This window comes from Liolophura sinensis, chromosome 11, assembly GCF_032854445.1.
Source record: "Liolophura sinensis isolate JHLJ2023 chromosome 11, CUHK_Ljap_v2, whole genome shotgun sequence".
Lineage (NCBI taxonomy): Eukaryota > Metazoa > Mollusca > Polyplacophora > Chitonida > Chitonidae > Liolophura > Liolophura sinensis.
Window position 1 is genome coordinate 14705267 of NC_088305.1, and position 23911 is coordinate 14729177.

Consider the following 23911-nt stretch of genomic DNA (forward strand, 5'->3'; position numbering starts at 1 on the left):
TGAATCACAACAATTAATATCTTGCCAAAGCACACTTAACTTATTCAAATAATTGTTTTTGAATGATGTAATGCTCGCAAACTGTATCCAATATTTCAAGATAAAGCAGCATTTTAAAATTAATAGCAGACAGAGAAGTATCAGAATATGTTTTTCAGTTTGTCTCATTCTTCAAATCTTTGTATAGTTAAGACTAAATACATGTACATCTAGAAAAGATGGCTGTAATAAACAGTGCGTCTCATTTTTTTCTTATTTGCCAAATTATCACATAGAACTTTTGAGACTCGCAAATATGTTAAATCTTTTCGAGGCAAAGAAAACACTGATGTGAGTAATGCATGTACATAAGATGAAAAACCATTAAACGATGTCCCGAAAAATATTTCGGTTTATTTATTTTACACTAATTTTTCTTTCAAATTAGTCAGCTTCATTTGCATAATTGAATTCTACCATGGCCTTTTCTGATCATATTTGGACCAGTGAAGTCACATCAGGTTTTTTGCTTCTTAACAGACATGAACTGCTAGATTTCGTCCTTCAAAAAGCACATACATATAGATCTGTGAATGCACTCGACGAATGGACCTTGACACGAAATATTATAAGCAAAAACGGGAATGTTATTTCACTAATGCTCTGTAGGATCTGACGATTTAAAACAATTTTATCTCATTAGAAATTTTTTAGATACGCTGAACTGTACCCTGAAAGTATTTGCTGGTCTTTAATCTGATATACTTCGTTTTAAGTAAGTATACTTCGGTGTAAGTTTAAACGCCTGAATATTTATATGCAACTCTTTGTCAGCTTGTGGATTCAATAGCACCTGACAGACAGGAAAGTCTTGAAGACCTGAATGTCTGCTCAAAGTATCTTGGTGGGATGAAGTGGAGACAGTTCAATGATAAATCATTCAACAATCCAGTTTGATTTACAATGAGAAATATACAAGCAGTAGAATGTATGAAAATATGCGCTTTCGTGAATGGCTTTTTGTCAATCTGTATCAGTATATTGACAAAGGGTGTACAGCAAATGACGAAGACGTCTCGGTATCTTCAGCCTGTTCAAATGTTCATCCACAGAGGAAATGCAGAAATCCGTCAGCGTATAACAACTTGGGTGTCGATAGCGTCTACTAATATGAAATGTTCATTTGGCACAAGTTCTTGCAAATACTTGTACAGTTTTCACGCGCGTTTCAGAAATACCAGTGCACTGCGGTGTGCGAAATCTAGGTGTGAAACGAGCTGCAGAATAGCCCATTGGGGATAAGTGTTCGGCGTGCGTTAAAATGGTAGTCCACAAACATGTCGGCAATAAGTGTTCAGCGGTAATCACTGGGCATATACACTTGTACAATGTATTGGTCCATTTCGATGAGTCAGCCAATAAGAACGCAGCTAGCAGTACATCTCTCGGATGCCAGATGAACCAATGAGAAATACTTGAAATCACGAGTTAAAGTTGCCATCCTATTGCATCACTATCAGCTCTCCAAAACGCCAACGCCGGCTGATGATTGCTTCGGCCACCTTGATTTGCTCAATACTGCGATAACCTGTAGCAAAATAAAGAACTCCAAATAACCTTTTGACGAACTGCTTTTTTGGGGGGGGGGAGGGGAGGAGGGGGGCATTACGAGGTTGTATCTATTTTTTAAGCTTTCACTCACTCGTTTATCCTTTGGATATTTACAACGAATTCAACTGTTTTACCGCTAGAAGGCGAGCAGGATGAAGAATGAAAGCAGCCAGAAATTTGTAAATCAGTTCTATTAATTTGTAAATATATATATATATATATATATATATATATATATATATATATATATATATATATATATATATATATATATATATATATATATATATTTACAAATAGCAATATATGTTAGCATATATATTATGCTATATATTAGCATCGAAAATACGATTCACTGATGCGCAAAATGTATTGGTCTCTGCACTTTGAGCTAAAATCTTTTACGCCACTTGTAAATTAGCTATAGGCCTAAACACAGTATAGATGAATAACGATGGACATACCAACTAATGACGGCGGATCGTCATGAAAACAAGTCAAATTCTGAGTCCATGTCATGGACTACTTGCAGTTCCTGATTTTCCTTGCTACTCGACGAATAACGGCTGGTGGAAGATCCGGCACTGGAGATCCTGGTTTGCCGGTCTGGCGAGGGCTCTCTGAGCTGTGATTGACACGTCGACCTCACAGCCCATGCGTCTTCCTCCACTTCGGGTTCGGGTGTTATATGTATTTCCTCTACTTTAGTCTCTTTCTCTTTCCTTCTAGAACGAAAGCTCTTCTTCATCGTATTGTACATCCGTTTTGTACTTTGTCTTAACTGCAACAGCGAAAACACAACATTGTCAGACGTTGGTGTGAGACTGAATTGCTAGGATGCTAGGACATAAGAAATGTATTTATTTTTCTTAAATAATACTTTATCAGTCCCAAAATGTTCTTTTAGACGACGAGGAAAGCCAACTCGATTTACAGCATAACCTCCAACAATCTGGGATTATTATTAATAAAGTAAACACTCAACCAAATAATACGATAAGATTAAGACTTATCACAGCCGTCCTCAGACATGTATGTGACACAAAGATGAGGCCTTTGCCCCTAACGTATATATAGCTTGGCTTAGTTCCACCCTGGCTGGATCAAGTACATGTATTCGAATAATGTCTCACAAATAGCTGAGGCAGTTGAGATGGAAAGAACTCAACTAAACTATATAATGACGAGGCTGCACGCTATATTTTGTATTTTATCTTTATTCAGTCAATATATGTCTCTTTCAGTCTGCTTATTAACAAGCTGCCTCGCTGATATAGAGAAATGCAAAACAAGTCGGCCTAAAGCGATGTACTCTTTTTTTTTCAAAACGTAGTTATCAGTGAGAGATCAGTGTAGCTGCCATATTGGCTGTTTGAAGACAAACGACCTGTGATTGGCCGATTAAGTCGGGGTCCAGAGTTTCCAAGTCGGGGTCCCGAGTTTCCAAGTCAGGGGTTAAAAAAAAATTTCCCTTCCCTCAAATTTTTCTTCATCATGTCAGTTTTACGGCTGCATACGAAGCTGATATACGTTAATTTATATTACCAATCAATATTACATTTAATTCAAGCTTCATCTCCACAGTTTAACAAGGAAAAATAAAGGCAAGTGCCATTTTGAAGGTGAAATCATACCTCTTTAGCCCCAGTCTTTATAGTTTTCCAAGTCGTTTCCTTCTCGTCCCCCATCGTGTTCAACATCAGTGGTAAATACTTAGGAACGAGCCTGGAAAATACACACAAAGACAAATGTTCAGCCAGGGAAGCAATAACACTCACAACTGATACAAATCAACGACTGTAAGGCTTTCTCGGCCAACGTGTTAAGGTCCTCGGGTGAGTCCTTACAACAGATATGATGTGGCAACATATTCACATTTATCAACCATCAAACAAAACACTCCAGTTTTCACTGGATGGCAACCGTCACGTGGAAGATATGTATATTCCCGTGTCATGCTGTCGATGCCACATACGTATATATCTTTTGACTAAGTTTTATCTCGGCTGTGAAAACAATGACGTCGCTGTAGTCACTCGCCTTTAAATTGACCGTTTCCGCTAAAATTGCCGGGAAAATTCGTAACACGGTTACTCAGTGACAAGGTATAAGATGCCATTAACCGACATATCGGTCTTTGCGTCAGTCGAATACGTGGGTTAATGTTGTTTTGTCCATTTTGAGGTCTACTGACACCATATTTTTCTATATTCCGTTACTGAGTAACGTTGTTATTATTATTATTAACACAAGGTTGATTTAGAGAGCAGTACGTTTATCAATGGTAAGCAGTCTAGTTAATTCTAACATACATGTAACATAGCAAACGTTTACTAACAAACATTCAATCTCCTATATATAAGATGAACATTTAACTAATTGAACCAATCTCAAGAGGACGGTTTCACTAAATATTGAGTATTGATACATGTTTATAAGAAAAAAATAAGCTATGCTTAATGCTTCTACAGTCATGTAAAGGCTTAAAAAATTGTCACACTGCTCAAAACATGTGACCACTGAACCAAATTCTTAAGAAACAATGGTTATAAGAAATGTCTAAAAAGGAAAATCTGCCGTTAGCGTTGTCATGATCCAAAGCCAATCTGATAAGAACATACGAGAAACGTATGCGAAAATACCGGAACAAGCTGAGTAGAGCGGCAGAACATGCGAGAAAGTGCTGTTTGTTGTAGAGTCTGCATTACCAAGCTTCACCTAAGTTAAGCTGCAGTATAGGTAATCGATTTCGTAAGAACACACAAACTCCGTTAGCATATAAATGTGGAAATGCACTGCACTGGCTGTGCAGTGCAAATCAGCTCGACCCAAGCCCGGTATCAATATTTACAGGTGTGGCAGATTACGCGAAATCTCCATTGACTCAACCATGTATCAGCACTGAGTTATTAATGGGTCAATTTGGAGAATATGCTTCATTGATCTTAGGGGTGTGAAGATTTGAATGGACGTATCGTCCTAATTGATGTGCAAAGTGTGGGGGTGGGGGGGAGGGGGATCACGTGAGTCACATCAGCCTTCCCGCTGGTTAATATTCTTGAAGCTGTCAACCGCTAAATATTGCAAGACATAACCATCAGTGATGGTTCCGCAGATGTCTGGTACCATTGTATACACTTGTTATTCTAATACTGTGTCCACTTTTCCAAAGAACAGAAAAGAGGACATAAATGGTATTATAGTGTGTAAGATATGATCGTGCGCTCTTGTCGTATGGTCTAAGGATATAAAACCATTGTAAAATATTAGCCAATGTAATTAGGTGTACAGCGTTTTTGTTTAATGGTTCTGGTTACAGGTTTGTGGAAATTTTCCTGATTTTTTTGTTACTATGTAAATGTACATAAATTACCCTCGACTGGAAACCGTCTGTGACACGTAGATAGCTGGACCGGTGCCAAAAGTGGGTAGTATCAAATCTTGTATGTTTAATGAAGCGAGCCGTTTCATGGTTAAAGCGCTATAAGAATATACCTATGATATAGAAACCCAAGTAAGTGTTGGAGTTAGCAAGAACCAATGGTTGTTAGACATTATGATAAGTAGCACTATCTTTGCGGATGAAGGGAGGCAAGGATATCGTTTCTATGTGACCGAAGTACAATGCCTCTGGGACGCAATAAATCCAACCACTCATTTATTAGTGATAAACATATGACAAAGTGAGTTACAGCAACGATAACTGGGCTAAAGCAAAACGATAACTTTCACAAGACTTCATAAGTGTTAAGGTATTAACTAGGGTAGCCCCTTGTTTTTTCGAGATTTGGCGAAAAGTTTGATTTCCAAAGGTTCGTCAATGTAGTTCTAACCAGAGGGCAGTGGCCACTTCGCACTTCTTCCTTCTGTCAAGATATTATGCTCACGTTTGTTCACATTGGTTATATTGTACATATTTATCATCTCCGTTTCAGCAGAACTTGGCATACTTGAAGAAAGTTTATTAAAGATGGAAACGATATACGTACATTAAAGCTCAACTACTATGCTCTTTAGAATATTTAACTTAATAATACAGTCACAGTAGATCGGTGTTATCCTAAAGATCAACTGTTTGAAAATGTTCTAGCTAATACTGGCATTAAGTCATATTTATATTTAAGATTTTAGTCAGATGCAGCAGCCAATACAGTTGTCCAATGTCCAAGTATAACAGCAGCAGATTTAGTTCATATTAAATATACTGTTATGCAATTACTTTTTTGGATAAGTACAAAATTGAAGGCTTGGCTTAAAGTTAAATCTGGTATTAAGTTTTAAAGGAAAAGAAAATATAAAAATGATATCAAAATCAGATGAAAGAGAGTCAAAGCTTAATGGCAAATATGATCTTTAATATTTTGGGGGGTTATTTTTTTAAGAAAAAAGGGAATTTGAAAATACTTTTGTATGATGGGTATTTGGGACCAACTTTTGGTATTTATCGTTGTTGCATAATAATGTGCTAAATAAGGATGTGATGCATGTCTAATAAATTTATTTGAATGTAAATTTGTTGTTTATATCGAAGCATATGCATTTAACCTAATTATGATAATATTTATGAACATATTAAAAACATAAATATGATCTAAATTGAGGTTTAATACTTTTGTTAGCTGAAGAGAACAAATTCTAGTGCAAAAATATTTATTAAACCTGTGTTACATCCTCATTTATGACATTATTAAACAAAGACTATAAATACCAAAAGGTGGTCCCAAATACTCACCATGCAAAAATTATTTTCAAGTGTCTTTTTCTCCTTAAGAAAAAAATTGGAAAAAAATATTGGAGACGACATTTAGGAATAACTTTTCGCACTCTTTCATCTGAACTTTATATCATTTTTATGTTTTCTCCACCTTCAACACAATTTTGAAAAGCCTGTAGAAAAAAATTTATTTATTTATTTGATTGGTGTTTTAAGCCGTACTCAAGAATATTTCACGTATACAAGGGTAGCCAGCATTATGGTGGGGGAAACCGGGCAGTGCCGGGGGAAACCCACGACCATCCGCATGTTGCTTGAAGACCTTCCCACGTACGGCGGGAGAGGAAGCCAGCATCAGCTGCAGTTGAACTCACAGCGATCGCTTTGGTGAGATACTCCTGGGCCATTACGCTGCGCTAGCGCGCTAAATAACTGAGCCACGGAGGCCCCGTGTAGAAAAAAATAACACTTAATGTGCACTACACTTTCAAATTCTGTTAATCTGTGGTCATGGGAATGTGCACTACTACCATCAGAGTAACCGACGACAAATCTTGCAAATGTGTAACGCTAAAGTAAAGACTTGTCTTTACTAATCATATATAATAGTATATATATATATATATATATATATATATATATATATATATATATATATATATATATATATATATATATATATATATATATATATATATATATATATATATCAAGGAGAAGCCAAACTCAGGACAGATATGCAAGTAATACAGAAAAAAGCATTTGTCATTCTCAAGGGATGGTGTCACCCAAGTCAGATTACAAACATAAATCATGTCGTTTTAATGACGCAGACTGTTTGTTGAGCCGTTAGGTTATCATAGAAGGGGTCACACTATGACAAGATCCTTGACCAACTGTCGCTGATAAATTATAACTCTGTGACACACTGAAATGTTCAGATTCCGTACGTCAAGGCAACTCCCTGGGGCCGACACGCCATACAATCTCGGCAGGGGGTTTCAGCTCGCCCTCAGGGGTATTATAGTTTTATAGTTCAAATACTCGGCCCCGTACAGTCTTTGACAAAGTAGTTATATACATTGTTACACCCGCTGAGGACACCTGAATTATCTTCTTCTGCCTGAGTACTCGTGGCATGATATTTGTAGCCATGTTCAACGAAAGGGCTTAATGACCAATAATCTGTGCGTCATAACGTGTGTGCATTGGCAGAATTCCCGGGCAGGTTTAGGAGCGATTCATGACACTAATCGCTTCTTCAAGGTGCCATAAAACGTTAACATTTCATAGTCAAAGATAGTAGTGAGTACATGTTAAAATCTAGACCTAATTACACAGCCGCTATGTGAGTCCCACAACAATTATCTTCATGTTATGTTTTCATAGCCTAGGCATAAACAACAGAAATATTAATTGCGCGTTAAACCCCTGTTGTAATAATCCCTTTATGTGTGTCTTTAATCAGGATTTCAGTTTATTGCAATGACCATTGTGAAGAAACAATAATTTCTTTTTTTTAACAGCTGGGTCACCTTCATTTCGGGTTACAGGAACAACAAACTGTTCGGTTCTCTAAGTCAAATATTACTCAGGTAAGGAGAGAACTCGCCTCAATATAATGTGTAAATACGACAGGAAAACTCAGCTTACTGTCACGCTCCTCTTATGTGTGGTTATACAAACATCTTACATAAAAGAAGGCAAATACAGCATTGTATTTGCCTTATACACAAACGACTGAGTGTAATATGTAGGGACAGCCTTTGTGAAGCTTCAAGTCACTTAGTGGTATGCAAAAACCAGGATTTAGTAGTGCCTACCAGGATTTAGTGATGTTAACCAGGATTTAGTGATGTCAACCAGAATTTAGTAATACCAACCAAGATTTAGTTAAGCAGCCATGATTTATCACTGGCAACCAGGATTTATCAATGCCAAGCTGGATAAAGTAATGTCTACCACGATAAAGTAATGTCAAATAGGATTTATCAATGCCAACCAGGGTTTATTAATGCCAACCGTGATTTAGTTATGCCAGCCAGGATTCAGTTATACCAACCAGGATGTAGTAATGCCAAGCAGGATTTAGCAATGTCAACCAGGATTTAGTTATTCCAGCCAGGATTCCAACCAGGATTTAGTAATGCTAAGCAGGATTTAGCAATGTCAACCAGGATTTAGACATACCAACCAGAATCTAGTTATGCCAACCAGGATTTAGTAATGCCAACCAGAACGTAGTGATGTTAATCAGGATTTAGTAATGCCAAGCCACGATAAAGTAATGTCAACCAGGATTTAGCCATGCCAACTATGATTTAGTAATGCCAACCAGTAAATAGCAATGATGATGTCAAACAGGACTTAGTAAAGCCAAACAGGACTTCGTAATGCCAACCAGGAATAAAATTAAACATTCTTTGCTGTGTCGGTAAAGTTTAAAATAAGAAATGTTAATTTAGTGACTCATCATCCCTGTTAATAAATTCTGTTCCGCCGCTGAATGTTTCTGCGGTTATTAGGCGCATGATCACACTTTAAGCATGGAATTCCATCGATATTTGTGAATGAAACATTCTCTATATTCTTCAAATTAATCCCGAAAGTTATACAGGAAAACCTAATGAATTTTCATGCAGATTATTTTGAAATTCATTACTTACTGTATTAAACGATAGAAAACTTGATCATGCTCAGAATTGTTTAACTTGTCTTTAAGTATTAGTGTAATACACTGATTAATTGTTTCACAATATCACCAGAATTGACGGTTTAGAAAAAGCAGGCAGTATGTCAAAGATTGATTTTAGATCCACATTTAAAATGTCACTAGGGCTCTGGAGTGCGACTATCAGCGTGTCTGTAATGGTTGGTGTGAATGCTATAGCTAGTGTCTGTGATGATTAGTGTGCCTGTCATGGCTAGTGTGCCTGTCATGGCTACTGTGCCTGTCATGGCTAGTGTGCCTGTAATGATTAGTGTGACTGTCAAGGCTAGTGTACCTCTAATGGTTAGTGTGGCTGTCATTGCCAGTGTGACTGTGATGCTTAGTGTGCCTGTGATGATTAGTGTGACTGTCATTGTTAGTGTACCTGTCATGCCTAGTGTACATGTCACAGCTAGTGTGCCTGTGATGATTGGTGTGACTGCCATGGTAAGTGTGCCTGTCATGGCTAGTGTGACTGTGATGATTGGTGTAACTGCCATGGGTAGTGTACCTGTCATGGCTAGTGCACCTGTCATGGCTGACTTGCCTGTGATGATTAGTGTGCCTGTGATGAATAGTGTGTCTGTGATGATTTGTGTCACGGTTAGTGTACCTGTCAAGGTTAGTGAACTGTGTGTCTGTCATGGTTTGTGTGGCTGTCATAGCTAATGTGGCTGCCGTGGCTAGTGTGGCTGTCACGCCTAGCGTCCGTGATGAATAGTGTGCCAGTGATGATTTGTGTGACTACCACGGCTAGCGTACATGTAATGGTTAGTGCGACCGTCATAGCTAGAGTGCCTGTACTGATTATTGTGTCTGTTATAATTAGTGAGGCTGTGATGGTTAGTGTGTCTGTCATGACTACTGTGTATGTCATGTCTAGTGTGCCTGTGATGATTGGTGTGCCTGTCACAGCTTGAGTACCTGTGATGATTAGTGTGCCTGTGAGGGTTAGTGTCAGGAACAAGAGAGACCCATTTACTGACAGACTAAATAAATGGTGTGATCTTGGATTCTCAGTGTCACGTTACGTTTCAGGCGCATGTGGTCATTTCTGTACAGTCGAAAAAAGTCGTGCATATGCAGAACTAGAATGAGTGAACATGTGAACAGACAGGCCCAACCCGACTAACATATAACGTTATCACACGATGTATTAGGTCGCACGGGATCATATACTAGTATACCCCGTACATAGCAACGTTATCTTATCCTGCCGTGCCCAACAATGAATTCCCTCTTCACAAAACATGGTTTGTCCTATAGCCAGAGACGACTTCATTAGGTTTTTGTCAGTTTTGTGACAAAAACTGACAACCTAGTATAACCTAGTATTTGCGAACCTAGTATAATGTTATTCAATAAACATACCACACAAACATTTACACATAATTATTCTGGCCTACACTCAAAAAAGTAATCTATTAAATTTAACAGAATTTCTGTTATCTCATTGATGCTAGGATTCTTTTATTGAAGAACATTATTCTGTTAAACGTAATACACACACTCCATTAATTCAACATAACGATTCTGTTAGACTAACAGGATATTACATGTATGTTGAATATGACACAATATTGTAATATGATAACAGAATACATTCTAGCATCACTCAGACAACAGGCTTTCTGTTAAAATTAACCGATTAATTTAACAAATATTATTTTTGTTGCAACAAACCGAAAGTGGCCTCTGCATCCCCTCAACGACATCATTCTGAGAGTCGCATAGCTGCCATTTATTACAGTAGACCTTGATGAAATCCAACTACGTTCTCAGTAGGCTAAGAAATGTCTTTGTTAAGCATGCGTGAAAACCATTCAGTGATTCAACTGGGAATGTCCGGAGAGATTCGCATGCCTAGGACGAGAGTGAAGAACGTGTAATTACGTAATCCTCTTCTGAAGCGGTCATTAATTATACATGTGTTTATTAGACATCCCGAATTAAATCAATAAATGAGATGTGTTTCCTCTAATAGATTATTCATGAGTAATGTAATACTTGCGTAGAGAAATAATACACTGCGTATCAACATATGCCGGACGTGAGAAGATCAGTCAGAAACCTGCGGATGGTGGCGGTTTGCCCAGGTCTCTGCACGGTTTACTCCCAGCATAATGCCGGCCGCCGTCGTAAAACACCAATCAAATAAATATATACAAAAATAAATATAAGCATATACATTAAAAACGATTAGCAAAATTACTTTAACCAAATGTGCTAGTCATAGTTAAAATTTAGTTTAAATGCAGTGTGTTCTCTATGCGAATTTTACTTTAAAATTGATTGCAAATTATTAAAAGTTTTGCCGAATGCGTTACAACTTTTAATAGTTAAGATTTGCCATGCAGGATTCAAATAATCGAATTTTAAACCCATGCATTTTGATCAAAAATAAAAAATATTGAGTAAATTAGAAATAAAGTATATTTGAGTAGAATGGTATGAATTATAGTGAGAATTAGCACATCACACAAACATATGTAAAATTTACTTGCGCTGGAAAAGTGAGCCCGCGTACCTAACCGGAATCAAACAGTTCGTATCACATGGCCTGGCGATTAGGCGGCTCAGCTATTAAAGTGGTCGGTGAAAGGTGACTTTGATCAGTACTATGGGTGCTGTGTGAATGGAATGAGATTTTAATGCAAATACGAGATTTAATCAGTTTGACAGTGTTTGCTGATGTTCACCTCCAGCTCAGGTGTAATATTTGCGTGTTACATTAAGCAATTAAGTCATAAACACGCAATGTGGAAATAGTGGTCTAAGGCAGAAGCCTTAAGAATCACGACACTGGTCATGAGTGGCAGAACTTCCCACCTCTCTCTTCATAGGAGTAGGTGAATGCTTGCAGTCACACAGTGCATCCATTTACAGATCTGTTTCATAACATGGTGGAAATTTTCTGGTGAAATGTCTCAAAGCGATTTATTTTCGTTTCACCTTTTAACGACACTGAAAATTGCATTAAAAACATTTAAAAAAAAAAAGAAATACTTATTTTTGCAATCACTTTTGGGTTTAACTTTGCCTTTCAGATCTCTGAGGGGAAAAGGCCAATGTTGTTGTTGTTATATGTATATTGTTTTTTAGTCTATAATATGCACTAGGCGTAGAAAAACCAATGTAAAAACTTCCTTTCACTCAGTTCTAAAATACCAGATTGGCAATATATGGTATTTTTTCTATGGATATGGCATATATTTGTCACTGTACTTAATTTCACTGGGAAAATGTTTAGTGTTCCTTACCTTATGATCTTCAGAGAGTCACTCCTTCTATAAGCGGTGAAACGTGTGTCAATCCCTCTACAGCTGCCGTCACGGTAAGTCCGCACCAAATTCGTCTCTGATCGTTAAGCTCAGGCGATTCTCGCGATCCTCTGTCTACAATCGACTATTACTGCACTTCAAGAAAATTTACTACTGAGATGAGGCGTTAACTGTACACAATGGCCCTTAACTCCTCCTCGATATCACCACAGCTTTCTTGACCTATGCGAATGTCCAATCGCTTCAGAAAAAATTCTCAAAATAATTCATGGTCACAAACACATGATTCCGTGCAATTCTACATCACAAGCTATCTTCGCTCTCCCGTCAGTCGGTGTATGCAGACAGTCTGCTTGGGTGGACTGTTAACTGTCTAAGTGGAATTTAAGTAATTGCGTGCGTATTAATAGATCGGACTATCCCGCTGAGGCTCTGGCACGAATTCACACATTGATCCTTGTATTTGTTTATCTCGGTTGTTGCCATAGAGCCGTGAGAGCAATTTCCTCGTGCTCTTCAGTCCATGACCTGCTATAACGTCGCTTCCATATATTGAAGTAAACATTCGTATATTTACCCGTCACACATTTTTAGTGTCTCACGCGTCACCATGTTACGCATAACATCCTGGTTGTACTTATGCATTCTACATCAACAGTTTAACACAAGGCAGCACGTCTTACGCATGGGTACTGACATTAACATCGAAAATGCGATGTGATAATGTCCTTTACGAAGATGAGATGGAATCAGTGATCAAAAGAAATATTAACGCAAAAACAATTACAACATTTTTAAAAAGGGTGGATAGTACTGGTACTGACTTGTTGTTAGAAACACAAGACGATTTCGAATACAAACTGTAATGATAAATTTATAGCTTCCTGCAAGGATTGTTATCATTTCCAGAGCAACTTCTACTATTGTGCTTCTTTAACTGATAGACAACATTATCTCATTTGTATATACTTTGCTAATATTTCGTGATTAACGGCTTCCAAGTCTGTAACTTCAAAACGTGAGTTCTTCACAAGCTTTTGAAAATATCTCGAGAGTAATGCGATCGCTTAGCATCATTTCGAATTGTGGTGTCCTTGAGTCCATGTTTGGCAAAATTCGGCCAAATCCGCACCTGACTTATTTTTGAAATACATGTATTTCGTTCAAGCTTAGATCCCCAGAACTGCAGAAGACACACTCTAAGCAACTCATACCAAACGATGATAGGTAGTCATAGCAACACCATTATATCCTACCGCTGAAAACGTGCTGAGTGTTATGAACTGTGATAAAGGCGTCATGTCAAACACAGATCGCCATAACCCGTCAAAAACAATCTGATAATATCCAGACACAACTAGTGACATCTATTGTTCATGTGCTTGTTTGACTTACAACCAGATGGCCATGTTATCTATTTGTTTTCTTCTGGTGTTCACGTCAACTGTAATACTGTGTTGCTTACGTTCCGATAGTTTTTCATGTGTGATCGAGCATTAAGGATAGAGTACCGTTACCTTGTAACACCGCCTCACTAAAGCCTCGCAATACATATATGCATGTAGCAAAGCCACCTGCAGGATACCAGATTGCCTAGTTCTACCGCATTCCACTAAATACTGTGTCTTAAAATGAAAAATCCACAAATTATAGCCATTCAAAGTGACCTAAAATTTTGTCAAAAATATTATTCCAAACAAATCTCACAACACTTTTATTATATCAAGATAACTATCAAATTCAAGTAGGCGTGCAGCTTTGGTAAGGGCGGAAGGCTAGGTCATTTACCGTATATATTTTGGCTTTGGATCACTGCATACGAGTGCGTACTTTCCACTTGAAGTCATCATAACCTTAATGCTAATATTAGAAAAAACATTAAACTCACGAAAGCAAAGGTTAATCAATTAAATTGATTGCAGTGTGACGGTCAGGTCGCTCACCAAGCACAGCCCTGATCTGATGTCAAAAGTAATTACCATCTATGATGACGCGTTGTGTTCCGCGGTTTTACACGGTCAACTGAACACACGTATACCACCCCAGAAACACAAAGAGCCGACTGACGTGTTGGCGCAGCAGATATTATGGCTTTCGCGATTCGCATGACCGACCCATTTCTGTTCCCGTACACAACGTAAATTGAGTAGTGTAAACCACGTGCATTATACATTCTGTCAAAAATGTAATTATAATAAACGTGTTCACTGAAATATAATGATCATAATTCTAATGTTGTAGATTATACATTGCAATTACCTACATAAAAGGATATACACACCTAGACTTGCTGGTCATCGTGTAGTTCAAAACAAAAGGGACAAACGTCAGATATATTCACCTATCTTTCACCTATTCATAGTTTTGCGGTGATGCCATAGCTGTTCTGGGCCAGTCATCAGCATACTAGAGTCATCTATAAGTGGAGTAATGGAGATGAAAACAAAGGGAATTTAGCTCAGGTTAGATAGGCGTTGAAGAAAATTTTTGCATAAAAAAATGAAAAATATAGCTTTTAGGTACAAACGTCAGACATACTCTATTTCCGTAGATACTGAATGCATTTGCGCTTCGAAAGTTTGGTTAGCATGTATACTGTTCATCCGCAGACACGCAGTTGAACAAAATTCCAGTAATTTTGCCGATCGACAGAGTCGGTACATACTAGTGTTGATTAACACATCATTCTTTACTTAATCAAGCGAATTATCAAATAAGGTCTCAGGCATTACGGCATCCGCCGGAAGTATTGATGAATTTGTTGAACTTGTAGATTCCCCTGCTTTGTTCCTGAGACCCTGATGAAAATAGCGAAAGACGAGGTTCGTGCCATCTCGCTGAATAACCCGAGTTGTAGATCACTTATTTTTTAACACATACGATGGTCATATTTGTACCTCACATATGGAGACATGAGTGTGTTTATGAGTAACTTGCCTAAGATGTGGAACGGAGACACACATGTGAAAATTCTGGTGGCTAATAGCGGCCATCTAGAGGTCAACTCGAGCGACCCCGCATCCTGCGCTACTAGCGCCCTTGGGCCCCTATGCGGAAGTCTCGAAGATGGCGGTAGAATGGGGGCTATCAGTCACCGTAAAAAATGATGCCCGCCTCAAAACAAAATGAAATCAGTTTTTCCCAGGATAAATCGTTCATTTTAACAGTGCAACAGTTGGATGGATCAAAACAATTTCATGGCTGTAGTGACAAGTACAGTGTAAGGTAGTAGACCTTTTTGTCTCTGTCTTGCGTTGTCATAAACACAGAAACTTTCTTTTGTTTTCTGTAGGGGAACTACCTCTACTGACATAAATGCTCTTTTTGTGTCATTAAAGCTGTTGTTTGCGTAAAGCAGCTGAATCCACATAATTCCCATTGTTCCCTTCGTTCTCTTGTATTCCCTCGTGTGTACACCATGACTGATCGGCCTTACCTTCCATGTCAGCCGAGTCGGGTAATATAATCTAGTCAGCAGTCTGATTGGAACATGACTCGATTTTTGATGATCCTGGCTGTGACGGTTCTCTTTGTCGCTTTCGGAGATGCACGTAAGTATAGGGACTTTCATTATCCGTTACCGCGACCGTATGGGTTTGCCATTATCCTGAGAATGACGTGAGATCGAATGTGTCTCTCGTCGTGTCAGCATCTCAAAACTTTATGACTTAGCATCTGTAGATATATTGCTGAAAACTTTGTCTTAGAACTCTTCCGCTCATGTACTTGGACTTCTGAAAATGAAATCAAACGCATTCAAACGTTTGAAATCTAAAACGCGCTTTACGGACTGTAATGCGAGTAGAAGGGTACTTTCAAGTCACATCATCTTTCCTTTATGTCCACCTAAAGGATAAAGTTCTGTCAATTTTATCAAAACAATCTGTTACTCTTTGGTACGGTACTAAGCGCTGTTTCAATATGAAAAGCTGTGTTTACAGTTGGATAACTTATTTTAACGTGAGAGAGATTAATCACCAGCCATATGATTCGTACATGTAAATAAAGGCCAGTGTAAAATTCGAACACTTGATTCCAAGGGAATAAAACCATAGTTGAGGTAAATTCACAAGAGACTGTATTTCACCGGTTACTTGTGAAAATTTGCCAACTATAACACTGTCGTAGCTGCTCTGATTTCTCTCTCTATGTTGTAGTCTTTTATATTTAAATCTTACTAAAATGTAATCAAAACATAAATGAAAGTATTCCTACGCATAGTTTTCAGCTGTCCATCTGGCGGACCTAACAGTTTTCACTTGACTCTGTAACTTCAGAATTTCAGTTGTTGAACGTTCCTCCCTACATCACTTAAAACTGGTCAAACCCTTTCTGGCGTATGTCCTGGAGTATTTCACTTGTGCACTTCACTTACTTATATTTTGCCTGAATAAAAATGTTTCTTCATGAATGGTTCAGAATTTTTTACGGGTAAAGTTTTACGAATATGCGGCTTGATAATGGCATGATGTATTAGGCATTTGGTGAAAACATTATCCTCTATGGATACTTCGCAACTCTTTGGAATGTTTCCTGACATTATAATAAAAATTATGGAGAAATTGAAACAAAGTAAACCACAGACTGGACCGCAGGCCAGAGCAACGACGACGGTTATAGTTGGCACATGCACGTGCGTGATGGGTAAAGACGTCTTTTTTGTCAGTTTGGGTTTTATTGTAACTGTTCATGTACAATTCAAATAATGCTCAAAATGCTGTGTTATTCATATCACTGCATTTGTTAAGCGATAACATCAAAATGAAACCAAAGGACAAAACTGCAGCACGCGTTTTATGGAACCATGTGGCTAACATACATATTCCCTGTTCATCTATAAGGGACGTAACCCAGTATCTGGTTAGAACAATTTGATGAAAATAGATGACAAAGCAAACTTACACAAAGGTAAGTGTGAACACATTCACGTGGACATTTTTAGATTTTAAAAGACAAATGGAAAAGCAGCTATAATGTATTTAAAGAAAAAACAAACGTATAAAAATGCGAGTGGAGGTGAGAGCGAAAGTGTGGCTGCATATAAACGTTAGTCTGATTGGTGGGGGGAAAATCCAGATACGACCACACCTCACCAGAGATCTACATAGGTGCATTTATGTAGAAGTCTTTCGAAATAAATATGAGTGTTTTCTAGCTTTCATCTACCCGAACCAAGATACAAATGACACGCGTATAAATGTTTTTTATGTTTTCGGACTATTTTTTTTAACTATCTGGAGGTCTGCAGCAACCTGCGGATGATCGAGAGTTCCCCTTGGACCCTTCCCGGTTTCGTCCCACCATAATGCTGACCGCCGTCGTATGACTGAAATATTCTTGAGTGCTGCGTAAAGCTCCAGTCAAGAAAATAAATAAATAAATAAATGAATTATCTCGCAGTTAGGAGTTGTTTATAGTCACTTATCTAGTTTAGGCCTAGTACTGAAATGAATTTATCCATGAGATGGTTTTCTAGCAACGTTCCCTAACATGTAGGCTGTGAATGAATCTGTCCATTTTGTTTCTGCAGGCAAAAGTAAGAAATCCTCGGAATCCTTTGGGCAGGAATCAAATGGTCAGAAAGAGGTGTTTGCTTCTGCTCTGGAAAAGCGCCCCAACGCAGCGTAAAACAGAACAGAGCATCCCATATCCTCCCAGAGAGAGAACAGAACAGGGTATCCCGTATCCTCCCAGAGAAACAACAGAGCGGGGCATCCCATATCCGCCCAGAGAGACAACAGGGCAGGGCATCCCATATCCTCCCAGAGAAGCAACAGGGCGGGTCATCCCATATCCTACCAAGGGGACAACAGAACGGGGCATTCCATATCCTCCCAGAGAAACAACAGAGCGGGTCATTCCATATCCGCCCAGAGTAACAACAGAGCGGGTCATCCCATATCCCCCCAAAGAGACAACAGAACGGGGCATCCCATATCCTCCCAGAGAGACAACAGGACGGGGTGTTCCATATCCTCCCAGAGAAACAACAGGGCGGGTCATCCCACATCCTCCCAAAGAGACAACAGAATGGGGTATCCAATATCCTCCCAGAGGGACAACAGGACAGGGCGTCCCATATCCTCCCAGAGAAACAACAGAGCGGGTCATCCCATATCCTCCCAAAGAGACAACAGGACGGGGCGTCCCATATCCTACCAGGGGGAAAACAGAACGGGGCATCCCATATCCTCCCAGAGAAACAACAGAGCGGGGCATCCCATATCCTCCCAGAGAAACAACAGAGCGGGTCATCCCATATCCTCCCAAAGAGACAACAGAACGGGGCATCCCATATCCTACCAAAGGGACAACTGAACGGGGCATCCCATATCCTCCCAGAGAGACAACAGGACGGGGTATCCCATATCCTCCCAGAGGGACAACAGGACGGGGCGTCCCATATCCTCCCAGAGAAACAACAGAGCGGGTCATCCCATATCCTCCCAAAGAGACAACAGGACGGGGCGTCCCATATCCTCCCAGAGGGATAACAGGACGGGGCGTCCCATATCCTCCTAGAGAAACAACAGAGCGGGTCATCCCATATCCTCCCAAAGAGACAACAGGACGGGGCATCGCATATCCTACCAAAGGGACAACTGAACGGGGCATCCCATATCCTACCAGGGGGAAAACAGAACAGGGCATCCCATATCCTCCCAGAGAAACAACAGGACGGGGCGTCCCATATCCTCCCAAAGAGACAACAGAACGGGGCATCCCATATCCTACCAAAGGGACAACTGAACGGGGCATTCCATATCCTCCCAGAGAGACAACAGAACGGGGCATCCCATATCCTCCCAGAGAAACAACAGAGCGGGGCATCCAATATCCTACCAGAGAGAGGAGAGAGCGTGATGAGCTTGTCCCATATCCCCCCATCCCCACCCCCCACCCCCCACCCTACCCCTAAGGAAAACAAGACGAGATATCCCATATCCTCCCTGAGGGAAAACAGAATGGGATAGGCTTGTCCCATATCCTCCCAGAGGGACATTATTAACATTAATTGTGTTTTGACTCCGTCTTTTAAATCACGCTTTAAAAAGTTAGTAAAACTTGAATTCTGATTCACAGATGATTTGACTTTAATATGCACTGGATCATTTGAAGAAGGTCAATGTCAACAGTGAAGATCTCCCCAATAACGTTTTAATTTTGAAAGTACAAAAATTAGAATCCGAATGTCCAGAACACCTCTCCCATCCCCTAATATTTACAAAATTAAAAGAAAGGAAACAAAAATAAAATTAATAATCACTTTGTCATTATTACTAAACATATTGATGTTTAGATATTATAAAGAAAATATACACTAAGTTTTAACGAAACTGGTGCAATACTTAAGCAGGATTTATATGAACAAAATCTGTGTATACATGAAAGTTCATTATTGCACTATGTTTATTTGATTTGTTTGTTTGATTGGTGTTTTACGCCGTACTGAAGAATATTTCACTTTTACCATGGCGGCCAGCATTATGGTGGGAGGAAACCGGGCAGAGCCCGGGGGAAACCTACGACCATATACAGGTCGCTGGAAGACCTTCCAACGTACAGACGAAGAGGAAGCCAGCATGAACTGATTGCAATATGTACTTGAACGGGAATAACTACGAAAATAATTACCCCAATTGTAATTAATTGATCTGTACCTGTACTGTTGTTCCCCTGAACGTTGTGATCTGCACCTGTACCCATTGCCGTTGTAATCTGTACACTTACCCCTGAACGTTGTGATGCTTACATGTATCCTGAACGTTGTAATCTGTACCTGTACCCATGGCTGTTGTAATCTGTACCTGTACCCATGGCCATTGTAACCTGTATCTGTACCCCTGGAGGCTGTGATCTGTACCTGTACCCCAGAACGTTGTGGTTTGTACCTGTACCCCTAAACATTACGTTCTGTACCTGATCCCCTAAACATTGTAACCTGCACCGGTACCCCTGAACGCTGTGATCTGTACCTGTATCCATGGCCGTTGTGATCTGTACCGGTAGCCCTGAACGTTGTGATCTGTAACTGTACCCCTGAACGTTGTCATGTGTACCTGAACATCTGAACGTTGTCATGTGTGCCTGTACCCCTGCACACTGTGATCTTTACCGGTACCCCTGAACGTTGTGATCTGTGCCTGTATCCATGGCCGTTGTGATCTGTACCAGTAGCCCTGAACGTTGTGATCTGTACCGGTAGCCCTGAACGTTGTGATCTGTAACTGTACCCCTGAACGTTGTCATGTGTACCTGAACATCTGAACGTTGTGATCTGTACCTTACCCCTGCACGATATGGTCTGTACCTGTGCCTCTGAAGGTTTTTAACTGTACCTGTCCCCATGCCCGTTGTAATAGCTTGTTGAACTGCTAAACGTTGTGATTTATACGTAGCGTGGCCTCCGTGGCTTCTCTTCGGTGGTACGTGGGAAGTCTGTCACCACCCTGTAAATGTTCGTGGGTTTCCCCAGGGCTCTGCCCGGTTTCCTTCCACCATAATACTGGGTAGTGAGCTATTCAAGTACCAGGCAAATAAATTACTAATACATACGAGAACCCACCCTCACAAATGCTATCCATACAATAAGTTACGTCCTTTGGTGTGACACGTACGTGATCCCCTCACCCTCATCCCTCAAATCAGTGACATCGTATTCACGTATTCAGTACGTGAATCTCTAATAATTGTGATACTTCGTTATTTGTAATTTCTCACGTGTATGTAACTATCGTACCACGTGGGAGCTCGCACAAAGTATTTTAGGTGATATTGTTGGCACCATATTTACCCGGTGGTCAAGTTTATGGCTTGATCAGAGAACAACTCTTGACCCCAAGTTACAGCCTGTTACAGAGCTGGGTTCGAACCCCCGTTTATCTTGATGAAGTGTCTGCTGTCCTCCATGTTCAATTAGAGACGGCCCATGGAGTTGTAGTGATATTGGGGTAAAACTGTACACCCAATTTGTTTCTTTACATACACATTTGCCTTCGGGGCTATTATCTTAATCTGATGGAATGTAGTTAGGGAAATGCCATTACCTATTTCGTGTTCAAGTGCATTATCAATGAAAACTGAGAAGACAACACTCGCGCTTTGGTTGTGCTACACGATCGCCGAGTTGTTGTTTCAGCTTGTAATGCTACGTGGAACATGGCATGGCCTAAAATCAGTGGTGTGACCAGCTGATTTATTCCGACGTGTCCAGGCTAATACGTTTCTGGCGCGTTTGTTCAGTAATTCCTGTTACAGTCATCAGGTAAATATTATATAGTAAACAATAAGTAAAGACAAAAGCAGTCATACCAGATAAAGGATAAAGAAGCATATCAATGTATATATTTCGGCTTTTGCCATACTGAAAGCCAGTACATACCAGATGTTGTGAATGAACGCACAGCCTTTGAATAAAAAGGCTAAAAATGTCATTCTTTCAAAAACAAATGTTGTTCCATTACATTTAAAAATGTAACATACACAAACATAGTAAATTTACGCCTACTTTAAAAAAAGCAAAGCAGATGGTCCACATAGAAAAGACACGTAAATCAGACGATGTCTCTTTTTTTTGGCAAATTTAGCTGTTTCATATTATAGAAAATGTCTTTTGTCCTAAAGTTTGAATTCCCAGAGAATAAAGCGTTTTGTTGCCTGTGTTGACTTTATTTCCTATTCTTTCGTGGCGATATATTCCTATCACACTCACAAACTTTTGTCAAAGTCAGTAATTCTTGCACCACACAATTCCTAACCCCTCTCAACCTCTCACACAAAGTTAGGGCTTGACACATGTAAAAGCTTTAGAATGCGAAGTATAGGTAGTGCGGGAATACCAATCTTGCAAATGTGTCCGTTTTTCTGTTTCTGTCATGGCTGCCATTGGCTGGCTTACTCGCGGTGCAAAAGAATCCCATCACCTATGTTGTGGACCTTAGTACTTTCTACACAACAAATATCTCAGTGTGAACATTGGCCTGTACAAGAACTACATGAAAATAGAGGGAAAATATATGAACTTGCTTTTTCCAGAACGAATGTTGTATATTACACGTACACACTCGTCATTCAGACGGTCAGCAGGGCAACCTACCTAACACATAATGAGACAGAAGGGGGAAGTAATCCTACCTTTTATCCTGTAACGAGAAATGACCAAATAGTTACTCAATAATTCCACTGATACATATCTGATCCGTAGGTTAGGTGTTCTTGACGGATTGACATGAGGAACGGACACCAAACACAAACCTCTTGGTTGACCAAGCGACTGGAGGACGGCATCCGACTGGTCTAGACTTTTGGGAAAGGCTGAACGGTTAGCAGACCCCACTTGCCCATGTTAATCCTAGTTAAAGATATATATAAACCAGACAAAATGTATTGAAGCTGTGTTTGAGGGACAGTATGGGACAGGAGGAAAAGCACAATGTTTGTGGAACTAGGATGTCACGGTCACGTGTAGTTGGATATTTTCTCAACTTGTGTTTGAGAACAGTGAGAATATCTTAAACATAAAAAGAACTTAGTTGATAAGGGAAGTAGATGCCTAACTGGACCGGATTCTCATTTTCACTTGGGCAATGTTCCAACAAATCACTGTTACATGTACAGTGTATGCTAGATACTTGAATTTGCTTATTTTTTCCATCACTGTCAGTTCTGTACATAATGTGTCAGTGCACATGTAGCTTATCAGAGAAATGAATACAAACATGCAAAGACAACTACATGCCTAAACAGCTTTATTTTAGGTTAAAAGGCGAAAAATTAATCTTCTCAGATTTAAGTCTATGCACGAGACAGAGTCCTGTGTCTCAGAACAGCTGACTGTTGATGAAGTAGTGTGTTGTGCAACCTGGCTTGATTTGTAAATTAAATATATGCAGCCCCTGTCTAACCATGTAAATTGAGGCTTATTTGTTTTAGCCCAGTGGGGTGCGGCTGTGCCCGTATATGTGAGCTTCATCGACCATCCCATTTCACACTCCCTGTCCACCAGCAAAATTTTCCGTTTTCACTCACACCACTCACATTTTAAATCGTTTGTACAATGCCATCCTTAAGAAGGACAGGAATATTAAACCAATATTATTAAACATAAAGAGGAAAATTAACTTTGTCAGCTTCAAGCACATACACTAAATAACGGTCAGTTTTATTTAAAACATATATATTTGGGAAATGTACATAACACTCAAACGCCGTAAAATTACTCAATTAAAATCCAAATCACATCACAGACGACGCCACCAAATATTATCAGGCTGCCATAGCATTTGAACAAAGGGTTACATTTTACGTATTTTTTAAGTGTAACTGCAGGCCTCAGGCCACTATTAATTTCCATAAGTGACATTGTTAATGTCTAGATCTGTAACTCATTCCTAAACATTCCGAGGCCAATAAGTATACATGCATACTTTGTCCAGTCTGTGAGAAAGCAGCCATGAAAATATTGACATAGGTTGACAGTCAAAATCCAAACTTTCCCCGAAAACCTGGAGTTGAAAATAAGATTCTGATCTATATGTGTGGCGTATCAGTCAGCAAGAGCGCCACCACAGTCTATACATGATAAACGGCCTAGCGAGGTCGCTATCACAGTCTGTA

At 39.4% G+C, this 23911-nt stretch overlaps 2 protein-coding genes across 2 annotated transcripts; one reads left to right on the forward strand and one right to left on the reverse strand.

The window, feature by feature from the left end:
• Window positions 1-1462: 1462 nt before the first annotated feature.
• On the reverse strand, window positions 1463-12631 carry LOC135477912 (uncharacterized). Its single transcript, XM_064758127.1, has 4 exons — window positions 12275-12631; window positions 3225-3315; window positions 2055-2371; window positions 1463-1567 (listed from the first exon to the last, which is right to left on the reverse strand). Exons 2-3 carry the CDS (start codon window positions 3288-3290, stop codon window positions 2075-2077), a joined length of 363 nt encoding a protein of 120 aa, XP_064614197.1. The 5' UTR covers window positions 3291-3315; window positions 12275-12631; the 3' UTR covers window positions 1463-1567; window positions 2055-2074.
• A 5236-nt stretch (window positions 12632-17867) lies between these two features.
• LOC135478109 (protein FAM186A-like) lies at window positions 17868-19214 on the forward strand. The gene has a single exon (XM_064758379.1). The coding sequence runs from the start codon at window positions 17868-17870 to the stop codon at window positions 19212-19214; it is 1347 nt and encodes a 448-aa protein (XP_064614449.1).
• The last annotated feature ends 4697 nt before the right edge of the window (window positions 19215-23911 follow it).

Bases quoted from the DNA above. Each gene is read 5' to 3' on its own strand.
- LOC135477912 (XM_064758127.1), bottom strand. From the start codon at position 3,290: ATGTTGAACACGATGGGGGACGAGAAGGAAACGACTTGGAAAACTATA. The intron at 2,372-3,224 runs GTATGATTTCAC...TCGCTGTTGCAG, and splicing joins TAAAGACTGGGGCTAAAGAG to TTAAGACAAAGTACAAAACG.
- LOC135478109 (XM_064758379.1), top strand. From the start codon at position 17,868: ATGGTCAGAAAGAGGTGTTTGCTTCTGCTCTGGAAAAGCGCCCCAACG.